Source organism: Triticum urartu, chromosome 2A (assembly GCF_056163025.1).
Source record: "Triticum urartu cultivar PI428250 chromosome 2A, HENAU_Tu73, whole genome shotgun sequence".
NCBI lineage: Eukaryota > Viridiplantae > Streptophyta > Magnoliopsida > Poales > Poaceae > Triticum > Triticum urartu.
Window position 1 is genome coordinate 47,247,190 of NC_141874.1, and position 17,377 is coordinate 47,264,566.

The following is a 17,377-nucleotide window of genomic DNA, read 5'->3' on the forward strand; positions in this document are numbered from 1 at the left end:
CGCCAGCCGCCTCCAGTCGCTGGTCTCCATCACCGTCAACGGAATTCAACCCCGCCGTTGCCGCCGTAGCGAGTCTCCGCCGAACTAGGGTATGGACTCGATCTTTGTGCTATCCCCAATCTGATTCCTAGCACATTGTGATCATATTGATTCTAGCCACGTTTGAAACACTCCTATCCAGTCAATGCGTTCGTAGAATAGGTTTGATTCGAAAATTTTAGGGTTAGGTTTCCGCCGAAACCATCTCGGACCCACCGAGTTGAAAAACTCGGTCCCATCGATTTGGCTCATGCCATTGCACAAGTGAGACTCGGTCTGACCGAGAATTACTAATCGGTGTGACCGATTTTGGAACTTTGTGAAACCCTAGCAGTCTCGGTGCCACCGAACTGTGACTCGATCTGACCGAGTTCACTAGTTTAGGTTTCAAAACTGCTTCGGTATCACCAAGTTTAAAAATCGGTAGATCCGAGATGATCTCAGTGGGAAACTAAAACTAAGATTTTGAGTCATTCTTTTGCAAAAATCTCTGCATTTTGTGATGCTCATCCACTCTACCTCATCAATAAACTGTTCACAGGGTTAGCAGTCAGCTTGTTCATCATGTCAGACCAGAGTGACAGCCAGAATGTGTCAGAACAGCAAGTGCACATGAGTGAGGGCACTAGTCCCTCCAGTTCTTCAGATGAAGGCAGCAGGAGCACCCCTAGCAACCTACCAAAAGCTGCCACCAGACAAAGGAAGAAGAGAACCTCAGACTCAGAGGATGAGGACTATGTGGCAGAAGAGGAAGCAACTTCCAAGAGAGTTGTGCTCAAGAAGGAATATGGCTCAGCTCAAGGCACAAAGCCAGGAATGAAAATTAAAAGGCCAGCAGGTAGACAGCCTATGCCAAAGGCGAGAGCTTTAACTCAGATTCCTAAAAAGCCTGCACCCATAGAGCCAGTTGCTGCTGAAGGGAAGAAGAGGAAGGAGAGGGTCAAAAAGACCACTGCTAGAGTGCTTGGGAAATCCTCAATCATGATAGACTCTGAAGAGGAAGAGGAAGAAGAGGTTGCTGCACCAGCACCTAAGGCACCTAAGCTTATGGGTGATGCTATCAGGACAGGGGCTGCTGCATCAAAGCCCAAAGAAGCACCCAAAGCTGCCTCCAAGCCCAAGTCAGCACCAAAGAGGAATACAAGGAGCATACCTGCAACTGAAAAGAACAAGGCCCCAGTGCCTGAAGCTGCTGAAGATGATGATGAAGGACAAGTTCTCAGAAAACTCAAGCCCAAGATCCCAGACCACAATGATGCTCATCCTGTGGCTGAGGACATGAAAATCAGAAGAGATTCAGGGCTGAGGAAGTGGAGAGAAGCAGATCCGTATGCTTCAAGGAGAAGAACTGCTGTTGATTACAGGTTCCACACAAAGGAACAACAGGACTTCTATGAGACAGTTTTGTTGGACAAGAAGCCCATAGTTTGTGACATGAGATGGGTTGATTGGGAGTACATCAAGGACAATGAAGAGCACTATCCTGGAGTGCAAGACAGCTTCAAAGCTTGTGGAGTAGCAGACTTTGTTGGGCAGAAGCTCACAAAGTGGAACGAGGAGCTCATTATGCAATTCTACTCCATGGCACACTTCTATCCAGATGGAAGGATCACATGGATGTCTGAAGGTACGAGGTACCAATCTACTGTTGAGGAATGGGCTAAGTTGATCAATGCCCCAGAGGAAAATGAAGATGACTTGGATGTATATGCCAAGAAGAAGATGGACCACAACTCTATGTCCAACATGTACAAGGAAATTCCAAACGAGGCACTTGATACTTTCAAGTTTGGGTCTGTACATTATCTTCTGTCAGGGTTGCCAACTATCAACTGGATCCTTAGGCATACCTTATTGCCCAAGTCAGGTGATCACAAGATGATCAGAGGCCATGCAATCAACTTGCTTCATATCTTTGATGTTCCTCAGAAATTCAAGGTCATGAGCCTCATAGTAGAGACTATCAAGAGGACTGTAGCAGATCAGAAGAGGAGCTGTGGTTATGCCCCTCAGATCCAGGAGCTAATTAACTCCAAGATGGGCACAGACATATACTTATTGGACAAGGAACACCTGCCCATCCATCCAGACTTTGAGGACAATCAAGTTGTCATGAATGAGAATGAACCATCATCAGTTCAAGCACAAGCAAAGAAGGAGAAGGCAAGGAAGGAGAAAGCTACCAAGATGCCAACTCAAGAGGAGGCATCTGAGTATTTCTTGAAAACCAAACAAGAGCAGCTTGGTTACTTGATTGCATCCACACTGAGGATTGAGAAAGGACTGGCCACCCTCAGTCAGAATCAGCAGAGCTTAGAGAGGATCATAGAACAAAAGTTCTATGACATGGATGTCAAAGTGACAAAAATTCAGTCTGCAGTGGAACAACTTCAAGATGACATGCAGGAGAGGAGAGGCAAGACTACAACTGATGCATTTGCCAGAGTGCCACGAGATCAGAGGTCGATTGCAGTGCCAGTTCCTGACACCAGAGCCACCACCTCAGCACCAGCTACAGGTTCAGTTCCACCAGCTCCAGCATCTACTTCAACTTCAACTCCAACCACGTCTACAGAAGGCTTCGTCCTTGGAGTGATCCAGACTCCACCACCACCAGAAGATCAAGCCTGAGAGTCGATCTAGCACTATGCATTTTCTAGGAACTTTTTGGTAACTTGTTGCCAAAGGGGGAGAAAAATGTATAAATCATAGGCTTCGAGAGAGAGAGAGTGTGTTGCTTTTATTATCTCTTGCTTTATTTGGTGGTTTTTCAACTTTGTTTGCTTTTGGTTGAGATACTTTGATATGCTTGTGAGACATTGATGATCATTGATGAGTGCATGTATTCAATTCTTATCATTTTGAGCGCTCCACCAAGATGTATGTGACATGGAAGAGTAACCCATGATTCTAACTCTTTGTGCATTTGCAGTCCAAAGCAAATTTTAAATATGCACAAATTTAGGGGGAGCTCTTACTTATCACATACTTCTCAAAGCGACGATATATTTCATGCTTATTATTATTTGTCGAAGCTTTGATCTATATGTTGTCATCAATTACCAAAAAGGGGGAGATTGAAAGTGCAACTATCCCTAGGTGGTTTTGGTAATTCATAACAACATATAGCTCATTGAGCTAATGCTATTCCAAGATGATTATTTCAGGAAAGCTCAATGATTGGCATGGCATGGATGGTGAAAGTGGATCCCTCAAAATGCTAAGGACAAAGGATTGGCTCAAGCTCAAAAGCTCAAGACTCTTCATTTTATATTTTAGTGATCCAAGATCACATTGAGTCTTTAGGAAAAGCCAATACTATCAAGGAGGGATGAGGTGTTGCTTAATGAGCCTCTTGCTTCATGTGCTTAGTGATATGCTCCAAAACCCTCAACTACTTTCCCATATCCACATTTGACCTAAACCCAAAGCCAAACTCGGCCCTACCGATTCTTTCAACCCGGCGCCACCGAGTTTCACTTGTCATAGCCATTGCCAAACCCTAGCAAATCGGTTCTACCGATAGGGATCTCGGTCTCACCGAGATGGGATTGCAAACTCTCTGTTTCCTTTTCGTAACTTTTCGGTCTAACCGAAAGAGCGGATCGGTCCCACCGAGATTGCAATGTAAACTCTCTGTTTCCTTTTTGTAACATTTCGGTCTCACCAAAAGAGCAAATCGGTCCCACCGAGTTTACCTGACCAACTCTCTGGTTAGCTTATTACCAAAATCGGTCTCACCGAGTTTGTGTAATCGGTCTCACCGAGATTACATTATGCCCTAACCCTAACCATATCGGTCCTACCGAGTTGCATGTCGGTCCCACCGAAAATCTCTAACGGTCACTAGGTTTACTATTTTGGTCCGACCGAGTTTGTTGATTCGCTCCCACCGAGATTGGTAAATTGTGTGTAACGGTTGGATTTTGTGTGGAGGCTATATATACCCCTCCACCTCCTCTTCACTCGTGGAGAGAGCCATCAGAACACATCTACACTTCCAACTCATATGTTCTGAGAGAGAACCACCTACTCATGTGTTGAGGCCAAGATATTCCATTCCTACCATATGAATCTTGATCTCTAGCCTTCCCCAAGTTGCTTTCCACTCAAATCTTCTTTCCACCAAATTCAAATCCTATGAGAGAGAGTTGAGTGTTGGGGAGACTATCATTTGAAGCACAAGAGCAAGGAGTTCATCATCAACACACCATTTGTTACTTCTTGGAGAGTGGTGTCTCCTAGATTGGCTAGGTGTCACTTGGGAGCCTCCGACAAGATTGTGGAGTTGAACCAAGGAGTTTGTAAGGGCAAGGAGATCGCCTACTTCGTGAAGATCTACCGCTAGTGAGGCAAGTCCTTCGTGGGCGATGGCCATGGTGGGATAGACAAGGTTGCTTCTTCGTGGACCCTTCGTGGGTGGAGCCCTCCGTGGACTCGCGCAATTGTTACCCTTCGTGGGTTGAAGTCTCCATCAACGTGGATGTAGGATAGCACCACCTATCCGAACCACGGGAAAAACATCCGTGTCTCCAATTGCGTTTGAATTCTCCAAACCCTTCCCTTTACATTCTTGCAAGTTGCATGCTTTACTTTCCGCTGCCAATATACTCTTTGCATGCTTGCTTGAATTGTGTGATGATTGCTTGACTTGTCCTAAAATAGCTAAAATCTGCCAAGAACTAAAATTGGGAAAAGGTTAAGTTTTTATTTGGTCAAGTAGTCTAATCACCCCCCCTCTAGACATACTTTCGATCCTACACCCCCTAATCCAGGACTCCCTCACTTCCACTTCCGGTCTACGAGGGTACGTAGACAACACTCTCCCCTCTCGTTGTTGTGCATCACCATGATCTTGCGTGTGCGTAGGAATTTTTTTGAAATTACTACGTTCCCCAACACTATGTGGGGTTAGATATGTTTCCATGGGCCTGCGTCAAGAGGAAGATCTCATACAACCCATGGAGGATGACATCAAGTGGTGATCGTCATCAAGATTGTGGTGTGCAAGTTCAAGTGGAGCATCATGAAGAGAACATGCTTGAAGGTTGCCGTCCATTGTGGTGGCAGTGGACTTGTGAAGATGTGTCGAAGAGTGGCTCACCCATAGTGGAGTATTTGGGAGAAATCAACTAGTCTTCATCGAGCCAACGCAATCAAGAAAGATGGTCCAACTTGAGGAAGTCAATATCGTCATCATCTACCTCAAGTGGACTATGTGCAAAGCAAAGGTTTGCCATTGATAGGTTTTCTATTTTACCGGTCTCATGGTGGTAGTTGGGAGACCGGGTTATAGAATTGATTGCCGTACTATCAAGGGGGTCTCTCAAGTTAGTAGCTTGATCGTATCGTTCGTAGAGAGCTCAAACCACTGCATCCTTGCATCATCTTTCTTGGTTCTTGTTTGGTGTTTCTCTTTCTGAGTTTTTGAGCTTATGGTCATCTTCATGACAAGCTCAAGTTCATCGAAAACGGAGTTCATATATGCATCTTCTATGATGTTTTCGATGTTGAAGTTTATGCCGGTTCTTCATTCATAGAGGGTTCACATCTCTATATCTTAGGCATATCTCCCCTGTCACTTCTTAATATAACCAACAAGCTTGAGTTTGCTCAATTTGGAGCTCATATGCATAAATTTTGGCAGTTCTGGTTTTCTTGCTGCATGTGTTTTGCTTGGGGATTGCTTGCTGCACCCCTGCGGTAGTACCGCTTGTAAGCGACAATACCATAGCTTTCGGGCGGTAGGACCGCTTGTAAGCGAAACTTCTGCTGTTCCAGTTCCGCGCGCACTTCCGCTTATTCTAGGGGTTCTGTTTTCCGTGCCGGGTTCAGAAGTACTAGGGAAGTAGTGTGGTGTGGCAGTGCCGCCTTTAAGCGGTAATACCATCCCGGTCGGGTGGTAGTACCGCTGCTTGGGTACTATCGTCGTGCTCTGCTCTACCCTACCTCCTTTGCTCATGTGTTCTGCATCTCCCGCAGTGGTACCGCTGGGACGAGTGGTAGTACCGCTTCGGCGGCCCTACCTCCCCTGGGTTCCTCGCCTTTGCTCTATTTTCTTGGATCTACCACCCGAGCGGTAGTACCGCTCAGCTGTAGTGTCGCTTATGTGCGGGCTGAGAGCATAACGGTTGGATTTCGCCTCGTGTTCTTCCCCCATTGTTGACCTTCTTCGAGCTCGCTATCTCTCAATCCCTCCAATGATTGTTGCTAGTTTTTGAGGGAAAAGAGAGAGGAGATCTAGATCTACATTTCCACCAATCACTTTCTCCTCTATGTGAGGGGAACCCCTTGGATTTAGATCTTGTAGTTCTTTGTTCTTCCTCTCATTTTCCTTCATAACATTAGTTGTTGTGGTGGGATTTGGGAGAGAAGGACTTGGGCACTCCGTGTGCTCTCCCCATTTCATTTGGTGCATCGGTTTGAGTTTTCCACGGTGATACGTGGAAGTGAAGGTGAGAAGCTTATTACTCTTGGGCGTTTGAGCACCGTTGAGCTTGTTCCTCTTGGGTGCTTTGGAGCCCTAGAAGGTTGGTGTCGCGGAGCTCAATCATTGTGGTGGAAAGCTCCAAGACAAGCTTCGGGGTCTCCAGTTAAGTTGTGGAGATTTCCTCAAGCGATTTGTACGGGTTTCGGTGACCGTCCTCAAGGGTGGCCAAAGTGTACAGGTTCGGTGACCGCCCCCAAGGGTTGCCATTTGTACGGGTTTAATGACCGCCCTCAAGGTTCCCTTAGTGGAATCACGGCATCTTGCATTGTGTGAGTGCGTAAGGAGATTACGGTGGCCCTAGTAGCATTTTGGGGAGCATTGTGCCTCCACACAGCGCCAAACGGAGATTAGCATCCGCAAGGGTGTGAACTTCAGGATACATCGTCGTCTCCGCGTGTCTCAGTTATCTCTTACCCAAACCATTTACTTATGTACTTTACTTTGTGATAGCCATAGTATTTCATGTTATATATCTTGCTATCACTTAGTTGTTTATCTTGCTTAGCATAAGTTGTTGGTGCACATAGGTGAGCCTAGTTGTTATAGGTTTGTGCTTGTCAAATTGAACGCTAGTTTTATTCCGCATTTTTTCAAGCCTAAAATGTAATTATTTTAAAGTGCCTATTCACCCCCCCCCCCCTCTAAGCGACATCCACGATCTTTCAACCGAGACTAAGAAACTTAGCATTTCACCATGGCACAAGAATCAGTGAGGAAGGACATCGAGACAACATTTGGAGTGATGCAAGTAAGGTTTAAAATTGTTTGGGGCTTGTTCGTTTCCGAAACAAAGATGTGTTGGCAAACATCATGACATGTTATGTGATCCTACACAACATGATCGTCGAGGATGAGAGAGATATGCCAAGCCTCTTGGACTATGAAAATATTGACACAATCGACAGGCCTTCAGGCACACAAAATGCATTCAAGCATTTCTTGGCATCCCATCATCAGCGGAAGGAGGATCTTATTGAGTATCACTAACAACTAGCTGAGAGATAGTATGCTTATTTTTCTAGAATTCATTTTTTATACTTGTACTTTTTATTGGATTATTTGTTTCATTTGGAATGTTGTTAGTGTGTATTACTTGTTGTACTCAAATTAATGGCTTGTAATAATTTTTATTGAATTTTTGAATTGCTTGATCTAAACTATGAGTAGAAACAAGAAAACGGGAATAAAAATGGAGATCACATTATGATGACAGCACAACCTTCACAACCTGCATTAAAATATTATGAAGCACGATCCATACACATTATGAAGGCAACAAATATGGCGATGCTGCTAGAGTCATTGCTCTTATCCGGTAAATAGAATAAGTGTTGTGTATTTCCTTCTTCCTCATTTTTTTCTAACATGGCACCCAACTAGTATCAGATTTACACACGTTTCTCGGTCGCTCAATCCTTCATGGTCAGGGAAAATATAAAGAAAAAGCCCAAAGCGGCCATGAAGTGTAACTTCAACCTTTGCAACCTACATTAAAATATTATGAAGCGTGCTCCATACACATTATGAAGGCAACAAATATGGCGATGCTGCTAGAGTTGTTGCTCTTATCCGGTAAATAGAATAAGTGTTATGTATTTCCTTCTTCCTCATTTTTTCTAACATGACACCCAACTAGTATCAGATTTACACGCGTTTCTCGGTCGCTCAATCCTTCATGGCCTGAGAGAAGATAAAGAAATAGTCCAAAGCGAACATGAAGTGTAACTTCATATGTGCCATCATATTTTAATCTAAATTATATGATTTAAAAATGCAATTGTGACTAATGGTTATCAAATTGATGGAAATTATGCTTGATTGGCTAGTGGAACTGGTCAGTGACAACCACTTTTCTCTTCTCAAGTTATGAGTGAGGAAAGAAAAACAGCCAAGTGGCATGTCTACTTTGTCCAAGATTCCTGTTAGCTAGAGTTGTGCTGAGAATTCTTATATATATATATATGAGAGAGAGAGAGAGAGAGAGAGAGAGAGAGAGATTCCTGCCTAGAGAAGTGTAAAATACGACGTGAATATCCACAATCTTTATCTGTCATGGTCAACTTTCGCGAGTTCCCGATGCTGGACCGGCGGCTAACATGTGCTAAACAATGTTTGAGGTTGTTGTGAATTATATATGATGATCACGTGCCTAGCTAGCTTTTAACTTTTGTGTACGTGACCAACTTTTTCTGATATTTTTAGCTATTTTTCATATACAACAAATATTCACCACGATTTCATGTCAAACTTACAAAATATTTTATATCCATCAAATTAAGTGTAAACTTTGCATGTAACGTTTTTTAATATTTTGAATTTGTGAGTCGATGATTATTGTGCAGAAGTGCAATAGTGGCGACCATATGTGTTGTTTAGCAGTGATATTAGATTTGTACAAAGAACTAAATTTCAGAAGGTTGCATGTAGTTTTTACGTAATATTAATTAATATCTGAGGTTAACATGCGAATTATCGACCTCTAATTTACAATCGCATTTTTGATACGTTTATTCATACCTATGAAATCTGCCGGTTGTTATATATTTATTAGGTATGGTGTTGCATTATTAGATTTAATGTTTGTCGGTATAATTATGAAGATTGTGATATGTTTAAGTTACGACGATCTATAGATTGTAGTTTGCTTGTCTACTAGTTGTAGATTGTTTGATTGCAGTTATGATAGATGGTCAAATAGTTTCTTTCCTATGTGATTTTTTGGCGTATCCTTACTTTTTATTTTACCATGTTAAGCCTTCAAAACAAACTCATCTTTGTTATTGCAACTATGATGAACTATTGGAAGTGATATGTCTATGTATCTATCGAGATACTAAGCTCCAATGATTTGAAGCATCACGTTGCTTGTGGGACCGCCGAGGGCCCGCCAATAAGGGGTGTGTTGTTTAGTTTTAGTTTTAGTTTTCCTTTTATTTTTTATTTTTATTTCAAAGTTTGAATCATGAGCGCTTATTAAAATTTCTGAACATTAAAAACGTAAACATTATTCTAATTTCACAAGTTTTAGATTCATTAATATATTGTACAAAATGTAGATATTTTAAAAGTTCACTATCATTTTTACTACTTGTGAACATTTTAAAATTTTGAAAACTTATTTAATTTGCAAGAAACTTGATATCCATGAATATATTTTTAATTCGTGAACATTTTCTAAAACTTTAAAAAAATCACATTTTCTTAAATCCGTGAACATCTTGTAATTATTGATTTTTTTTCAAATAAAAAAGATAGTCATTTTTTTCCGAGCTAGCAGTGGGGCGAGAGAAAAGGCGCTAAACGAGCAAGAGGAGCAGGGAGCAAAGCTAGCAAGGTAGAGTTTTGTGGGCCGGCCGATGTATCCGTTATAACAACAAATCCACATTTTCAGCGTAGAATAGGGGCTCCCAAGAGGCTGAAACAACTACCACCGACTAATGTTGAGACCGAAATGTGTAAAGACACCATAACTATGCACCAAACAACTTCATTCTTCTGTCGGAATAAATAATGTCTCCAACAGCAATCCGACACGGTATACAGAGGAAAAAACCCATTGTCATAACATCCCTAAAACACAAGCCAACATAGATAAAATCAAAACAAAACAACCAATCATAATAATCTACTAGGTATAAAAGAGTTAATCACACAAGTGAAGGACGGCATGGTGAAGCGTGTCTCAGCCTCTAGTCTCTATGAAGATCCATCTGTTGTGGGTGACTAACCAAAATAAGGCCCATCACATGAGAATTTCTAATATATATCTCTTCTTCAACTCTATTTTGTTTTAATAAAAATAAATAAATAAGATGTTTTCACATTATGCACTATTATGTCTGTAACGGGCAACCAGATATAAGCTTAAAATCAGATAACTAAATAATTTCGTAAAAAGGGTGATAATATGTGATACAAATATGATTTCAAAAAAAAGTTAGGGAACTTTTTTATTAGAAAGGTGGTTACCACATGCCATGATATTTCTATTTCTTTTTCCAGTAGAAAAATTGGAACTTTATTAATTTATAATAATATTATTATTTTGGGGGGGGGGGGGGGGGGAGGGGGCAAATCCCAGCAGGAACGTATGTAAACTACTCATGTTCTAGAACTTTTTCTAGTACTCCCTCCATTCCAAAATACTTGTCGTGGTTTTAGTGCAAAATTTACAAAATACTAACAGGCCCAGAACAGTCATGAAGGTCCACCAGAAAGGCTCATGAACAAACAACCCACGCGCTCTGCTCACCCCCACTTGGGCCAAACTGTTGCAGTCTCCCACCTCCGCAATGCTGTTTGAAAGAAAACACACGGAGTAGAAATCCTGGCAAATCCTATTTGACGCGCGGAGGCATCAAATGGATGCCACGACGCCCACACGTGATTCAAGTTTCTTTTGTTCTTTGGTGCTGTGGTAGCGGGTTTTTTTTGCTGTTTCTTTGGTGCGCTGCTCGAGTTTTTTTATTTGTTCATGTTTTTCTATGTTTTTTCCTGCCGTTTCTTTTGCTGTGCTGTGGTAGCGAGGTTTTTTTTTTCCAGCTTTTTGTTGTGGGTTTCAGTTCTACTCTTCCATCCCATAATATAAGAACGTTTTTTACATTATGGGATGGAGGGAGTAGTTTTCATGTTGTTTCTTTACAACGCTGATGCAGTTTTGGGGGGTTTGGTATTATTTTAATTTTTTGGTTATTTATCTTTATCTATTTCCCTTTTTATTGTTTATTATTTTTAAAAAAATTACAATATAGATGGTGAAAGAAAATTAATACATTGTGAACAATTTTATAAGTATGTCATACATATTTTCAATACATAAAAAACTTTTTATAAACACAGTGAACATTATTTTAGTCTTCGGTGAACAATGTTTTAATACATAGTGAACAGTTTCTAAATACACGGTGAACTTCTTTTCTTTTTTGAAAACTGAACTTCTTTAAAAAGGTGTTCATCTATTTTTTATATAAATGTTCACAATTTTCCAAAATTTATTTAATACAATTTTCATGCACTAAAAAGTACTCGCATTATATGCTTTAAAAAATGTGTGTTTGTGCTTGCTAGAAAACCGGTACTATTTTATTTTAGTTCTTCTCAGCTCACAATTTCTTTCAACAGAAATGGACTTTTGAACCAAAGGCACACCCGAAACATCAAACAAAAAAGGAAATGAAACTTCCAAACAGTAAAGGGACGCTCGAAATAGGAAAATAGCGCATGAAACAAAGGGGAAGGGTGTGATGTGCCACAAAACAGTTAGCCCGCGACTCCCACTGTTAGCTGATAGCATAGCCCCGACAAATCAGACGCTGTAAGACGTCAGCTAGGAAGTCTCAGAAATCTTGACACCTTAAATGAATGGCTATGAAGGTAGTCAAGTATGTGCAGACATATGAGTGGCACTATCACTCCTCCGGTCTGATTGCGCTTTCTTTATTGAAGCCTTAACAATAATTCGTGTTGCAAAGATTGATGTCACGGAGAAGTTGTTTCTGAGAAATTTCACTTAGTTCTTAGTTACAGGAGTTACTTTGTAATTTCCTGGATTTATGATCTCAGGCATTTGTACATGTAATATTCATCAAGTTTGAATAGAATTTCATGTTTTTCTAAAAACATATATGAAATGAATGGCTGCGAAGTCGATCGATGTTTAATTAATTTTCAAATGACTGAGAGTTAGCCAATCAACATAAAGTGACCCAGTGCACATGATAGATGCTCTACAAAATCCCTTAAAATACCAAACATCTATTTTAGCACACCGTAAGTATGAGTCAACTGAGGTGCACATCATCATGTCTATAATTGTGTTGGCCAGATGGACTACAAAGGTGCCTCATAAAACTAAAAGTTATATACAATATTAAGTTGCAGAATGTTCAAATATTGTTGGAGTTTATTGCTAGTGTTCTATATATCCATGTAATTGGGAGTTGGTAGTGTTTAATCTTCTGGCCCGTAAGGCCTACCGATGGCTAGCTGTTGCATGCAACTTTCAGTTTCGGAAAATGAAACTGGGAGTTACAGTTAACCTCTAAAATGTTGAAATATTCAGCTGTGTATTTCTAAACCTGAAGTTACAGTTAACATCTAAAATGTATAGCTTGACGGCGTTGATCAATGTCCGAAGGCCCGAGCCTTGCCCACTCCACATAAAAAAAAAACTGATTCACATGGCAGGCTACATAATACGGCCGATCAGCAAGTTTGTGTGTTTCCTAAGAGCAACTCCAATGGAGCGATTCATTTCGTCCGCCCGCGTTCGTTTGGGTCGGCGCGGATAAAAATGGCGACCCAACGCGCCGACCCAAACAGACGCGCGTCCGTTTTTCGTCCGCGGGCGACCTATTCCAGGCCCAATTTTGAGCCGGATTTGCGTCAGCGCGGACACGAGACGGACGCGCGCGCGCCTACTCCTCTCTCTGGGCCCGCCTGTCGGTGGCAGCCACCATCATTTTTCCCCATTTTCCCCAAAAACGCTCCCGTCCGCGCGCGCCCCCGCCCCCCAACCAGCCATGGAGGACGCCATCGACCTCGACCTCGATGCCGCCGCCGGCCTCGCCTCCCTCGCCTTGTTCGGCACCGTCGCCCCCTCCGGGAAAGGCAAGCCTTGTGCCCCGCGCAAGACCGCCACGGCGACCAAGCCGAAGAAGGCGTTGTCGCCCGAACAACGGGCAAGGGAGTCGCCCAAGAGGAAGGGCCAGAGGCATGCCGCGGACGCGAGGGATGAGGCCGCTGCGCAGGCCGCCGCCGCCGCCGCGCAGCAGGAGTTCACCAACGCCCGCGTCGCCGCGGCAACGAGGGAGTCGCTCTACATGCTTGGGGTAAACCCTAGCCAGCACAACCTCGCCCAAGCCGCCGTCGCCGCGGCCAGCACCGGCTCGTCGGCGTTTCCTCGGATGGTGATGCCCGACTCACCCCGCGCATCGGCTTGCAACCCGGTCCCCGGCTTCCACGTCTACCCGCAGGCCTCCCGCCTCTCCGGGGAATGCTCACCCGACGTGAGCGTGGTCGCGCCTTCCACGCCCGTGCCCATCGATATCAACGCCACCCCGGTGGTCGGTGGCTCGTCGTCCGGCGGCACGAGGAAACGCGCGCGACAGACGCCGGCCGGCGGTCTCCCGGACGCCCGTAACCTGTTCGAGGAAATGTCGTCCGCCGTCGACGAGCACTACATGCAACACCTCATCTTCGAGGGTGGTGCGCCGGGAGCTGGCTACGATCCCGAGGAGACGCAAAGCCAGGACGGCCGCGGGGCGTTCACGCCGGCAGCTGGCTATGATCCCCATCAGGCGGCCTTCATGTGTGATCAGGTCGGCATCGACCTGGACGGCTTCCCCCTCGACCATGAGCTCCTGGACGACTATGGGCTAGAGGAAGAGGACGAGTGCGACATCGAAGTGGAGCCTTTGTTCGGGGACGAGCTCGCCAACCAAACCGCCGGTCCTAAGCCGAAACGCAAGAGCAAGCGCACGAAGGTGTACACAGCTGCCGAGGACAAGCTTCTTTGCGAGTGTTGGCGAGACATTGGACAAGACCCAAAGATGGGCGCCGAGCAAAAGCATTCAACCTTTTGGACTCATGTGCATCGCGAGTTTCATGAGCGCAAGAAGTTTCCACCCTACCAATTTGTGAGCACGCGCGGGTGGGTCTCCATTTCCAAGCGGTGGAGGGTGATCCAACAAGAGTGCAACAAGTTTTGCGTCACCCTTGAGAGCGTCAAGGCCCGCCCAGTGAGCGGCATCGGCGTGCAAGACATGGTATGATAGCAAGCAAGCCGCCCTCTTTTGTGCCATCAAGATCATCCTTTTACGTCTTCATTTTGCTATCACTTGCCCATATGCTAGCATGGAAACATTTTATAGGCATTTCAAGCTTTGGAGGCATTCAAGGTTCAACACAATGGCAAATGCTTCAACCTCTCCCATTGCTATCGGGTCATCAAGGACGAAGAGAAGTTCAAGGCACAATATGCCGCGCTCAAGGCACGTGGGGGGAAGGGCGCCGTGGAGGATGTTGGGGAGGGCGAGCCGGCACGGCCGCGGGGGAAGACCAACTCCAAGAAGGAGGACAAGCGAGATGCGGCCACCAACGCCTTGATCGCAAGCGTGGACGGCATGATGAATAAGAAGGACTCAAGAGAGGAGGAGCGCTGGCGTTTCAAGGAGGAGCAAATGGATGCTTTCATGGAGATCCAAAGTAGGAGGCTTGATCTTGACGCTGAGAAGCAAGCCAAGATGTTCGAGCTCGAGGCGGAGAAGCAAGCCAAGATGCTAGAGATCGAGGCCGCCAACGCCAAAACAAAGGCGAAAGAAGTGGCTCTTGCAAGCATGATGACCGGGGTGGAGATCATGAAGGTGGATCTCAACGCCTTGTCACCAAGAAAGAGGCCGTGGTTCGAGAAGATGCAGGCCGACATGCTCAAGTTCGACGACGAGTGATCTATGACATCGAGGGACCATCTTTTTTGTATGCCGGCATGACTACGGGAGCCGCGATGGCATGGTCGAACTCAAGTCTCATCATTTTTTGTGTGCTGGCATGTGTGCCGGCCGGCTGGCAAGTGCGCCAGCATGAACTATGGTGTTTTTTGAAGCCGGCATTCTATGCCGGCGCTGACATGGTGCCGGCATGAGACATGGCCGCTGGCATGATCGGCCGCAGGCCTTTTTTATTTAAAAGTTGAATGCGGACATGAAATAGGTCGGCGCGTTGGGCGCATTGCCAACCCAAATACAAAACTGGGTGGACGGCGCACGAGCGACCGATCCAAACGAACAAAAAACGGACAAATACGCCGTCCGTTTGGGCCACCAAATTGGAGTTGCTCTAAGGATAGCAAGCTAGCCAGGACGCCAGCTCCAAAGATTGCTTCGCCCGCACTTCTGAATCCCCGGACCTTCTGGGGATCAGTTCTCACGTTAAATAAGTTAAACACACTGTACCCAGTGCGCGTTCCCTACAGAGTAGCAAATTCTGCCTCCCGCTTCACTTATACCGTTAACAGATGTACTACCAGTAGTAACAGTAACTAACTAGAGGAATCTACGTCGAGTAACTAACTGGAGGAATCTACGTATCCTTGCATGAACAGCAAGCAATTAAGCACATCAACATTGTCTGTTTGTGGCAGCTGCAACTTGTTTTCGCGTCGGTTGATTCTCCTTCGCGCCCGACGGGCCGGCGGCTATGGCCACGGCAGCTCGGGCAGGGCGGGGCGGCGAGATGGCATGCCGCGGAAGGCGGTTCGGCATGGGTTGAAGGGTCGGTGGATGAAAAAGGTCGAAGTAAGTCGATGACCAGGACTAATGTTGGAGAAAGAAATAACACCGTCCCGCATCGCTCCCATGAGTGATCGACCCGGAGTAACCTAGCCGCCACCAGCCCTCGTCCCCTCCCAGTGGACGGCAGCGAGTGAATGCGTGCAATGATCTTTATCACAAGGCGTAGGTCATGCACTCATGCACCCCCACGGTGACATCAGAATCAGCGTGTCATATGTGTACTGCAGAATGGGGCACGGCAACAGAGGGTTGAGTGGGTGTTGCAAGGTATCGTCAGCACCAATAGCGAGGAGCCGAGGACTCGCGTTGGAGCCAGTGAAAAAAGGCCTGCTATAGCAAAATAGTGCAGGTCATAAAACTCACTATTAGCATGCTAGCTATATCATGCAATGTATAGCAAAATAGTGCAGATCAAGCGCCAATTTTATTCATCAACACTTGCACACATAGCTTAGTTCATATTCCTCACGTCGGCCTACATGTTCCACACGTCAACCTTACAGGCCTACACACTAGAGATAATCTGATCACACATGGATTCGCTAACATGCATCATAACTGAACACACATCGTGCTCACGGGTGGCCGTTGCTCCCGCCGGCGCCGCCGCCTCCACCGCCACCGGATCCTCCTGGCCCGGAGCCGGAGCCACTCCCGCCGCCGCTCCCCGTGCCACCGATCGCGCTCCCAGAACCTTGGCCGCTCCCCACGGCATTGCCTGCGCGTCCAACCCCTCTGCCGCCGCCCAAAGCACCGGCACCGCTGCCGTCGCCTCCTCCACCACCATCGCCGCGTGTCACCGTGACAGTGACACCTTCTTTGCTGATATGGAAACCAAAGCCTTCCCCGCCGCCAAGACCGACACTGACGCCGCCGTTGTGCATGCTCGCGGCGCCCCCTCCGCCGACGCCGATGGCCACGTCGATCCCGTCCTTCCCGATGTCGATGCCGACCCCGGCGCCAACACCACCACCGGCGCTGCCCCCGTCGCCGTCGCGGGTGCTTCCCGCGCCACCGCCGATGCCGACGCCCACCCCGATGGTCGTGTCGGACCCGTTCCGCGACACGACCCAACCGAACCCATGGCCGGTTCCGGAGCCATGGCCACTGCCGGCGCCGTCCCTTGAGAAGGGCCAGTAGAACTTGCTGCCGGCGCCATGGATGGCGCTGGTACTGCCAAGCTTACCAGGGAAATGCCTGGCGTTGACAGGTGAAGGGCGAAGTGTAGCGAAACACAAGATCGTGAGGAAGAGGAAGGCACTGGCATCACTACTGGTAGAGATAGCCATTCTCGTTTGCGTTGTTGCCAAGGGTCTCAGTATGCTGGTAGGGTTTATATAGCGAGTTAGCCATGGAAGAACCCTGATGTTTTTAATTTGGTCCGGATCTAGAGGCGGAGATTAGCTAGTCGGCTTTGGATCGAACTGCTTGCGTGCGTTGCATGAAACCGGTAATACGGCTAGCTTGCATGCGGAGCTAGCGTATGTTGACCATTCATTTGGCTGTTGCTTTGTAGTATATGAATTTCTAGTCTTATCTCTAAATGGCAATCCGACTC

The 17,377-nt window shown here is 45.8% G+C and overlaps 1 protein-coding gene across 1 annotated transcript; it reads right to left on the reverse strand.

Moving 5' to 3' along the window:
* Positions 1 to 16,241: 16,241 nt before the first annotated feature.
* Positions 16,242 to 17,121, reverse strand: LOC147983552 (uncharacterized). The gene has a single exon (XM_087539534.1). The coding sequence runs from the start codon at positions 17,106 to 17,108 to the stop codon at positions 16,395 to 16,397; it is 714 nt and encodes a 237-aa protein (XP_087395660.1). The 5' UTR covers positions 17,109 to 17,121; the 3' UTR covers positions 16,242 to 16,394.
* Between the last annotated feature and the right edge of the window lie 256 nt (positions 17,122 to 17,377).

Excerpts from the sequence above, each read along its gene's own strand:
- LOC147983552 (XM_087539534.1), bottom strand. The coding sequence starts at position 17,108 with ATGGCTATCTCTACCAGTAGTGATGCCAGTGCCTTCCTCTTCCTCACG.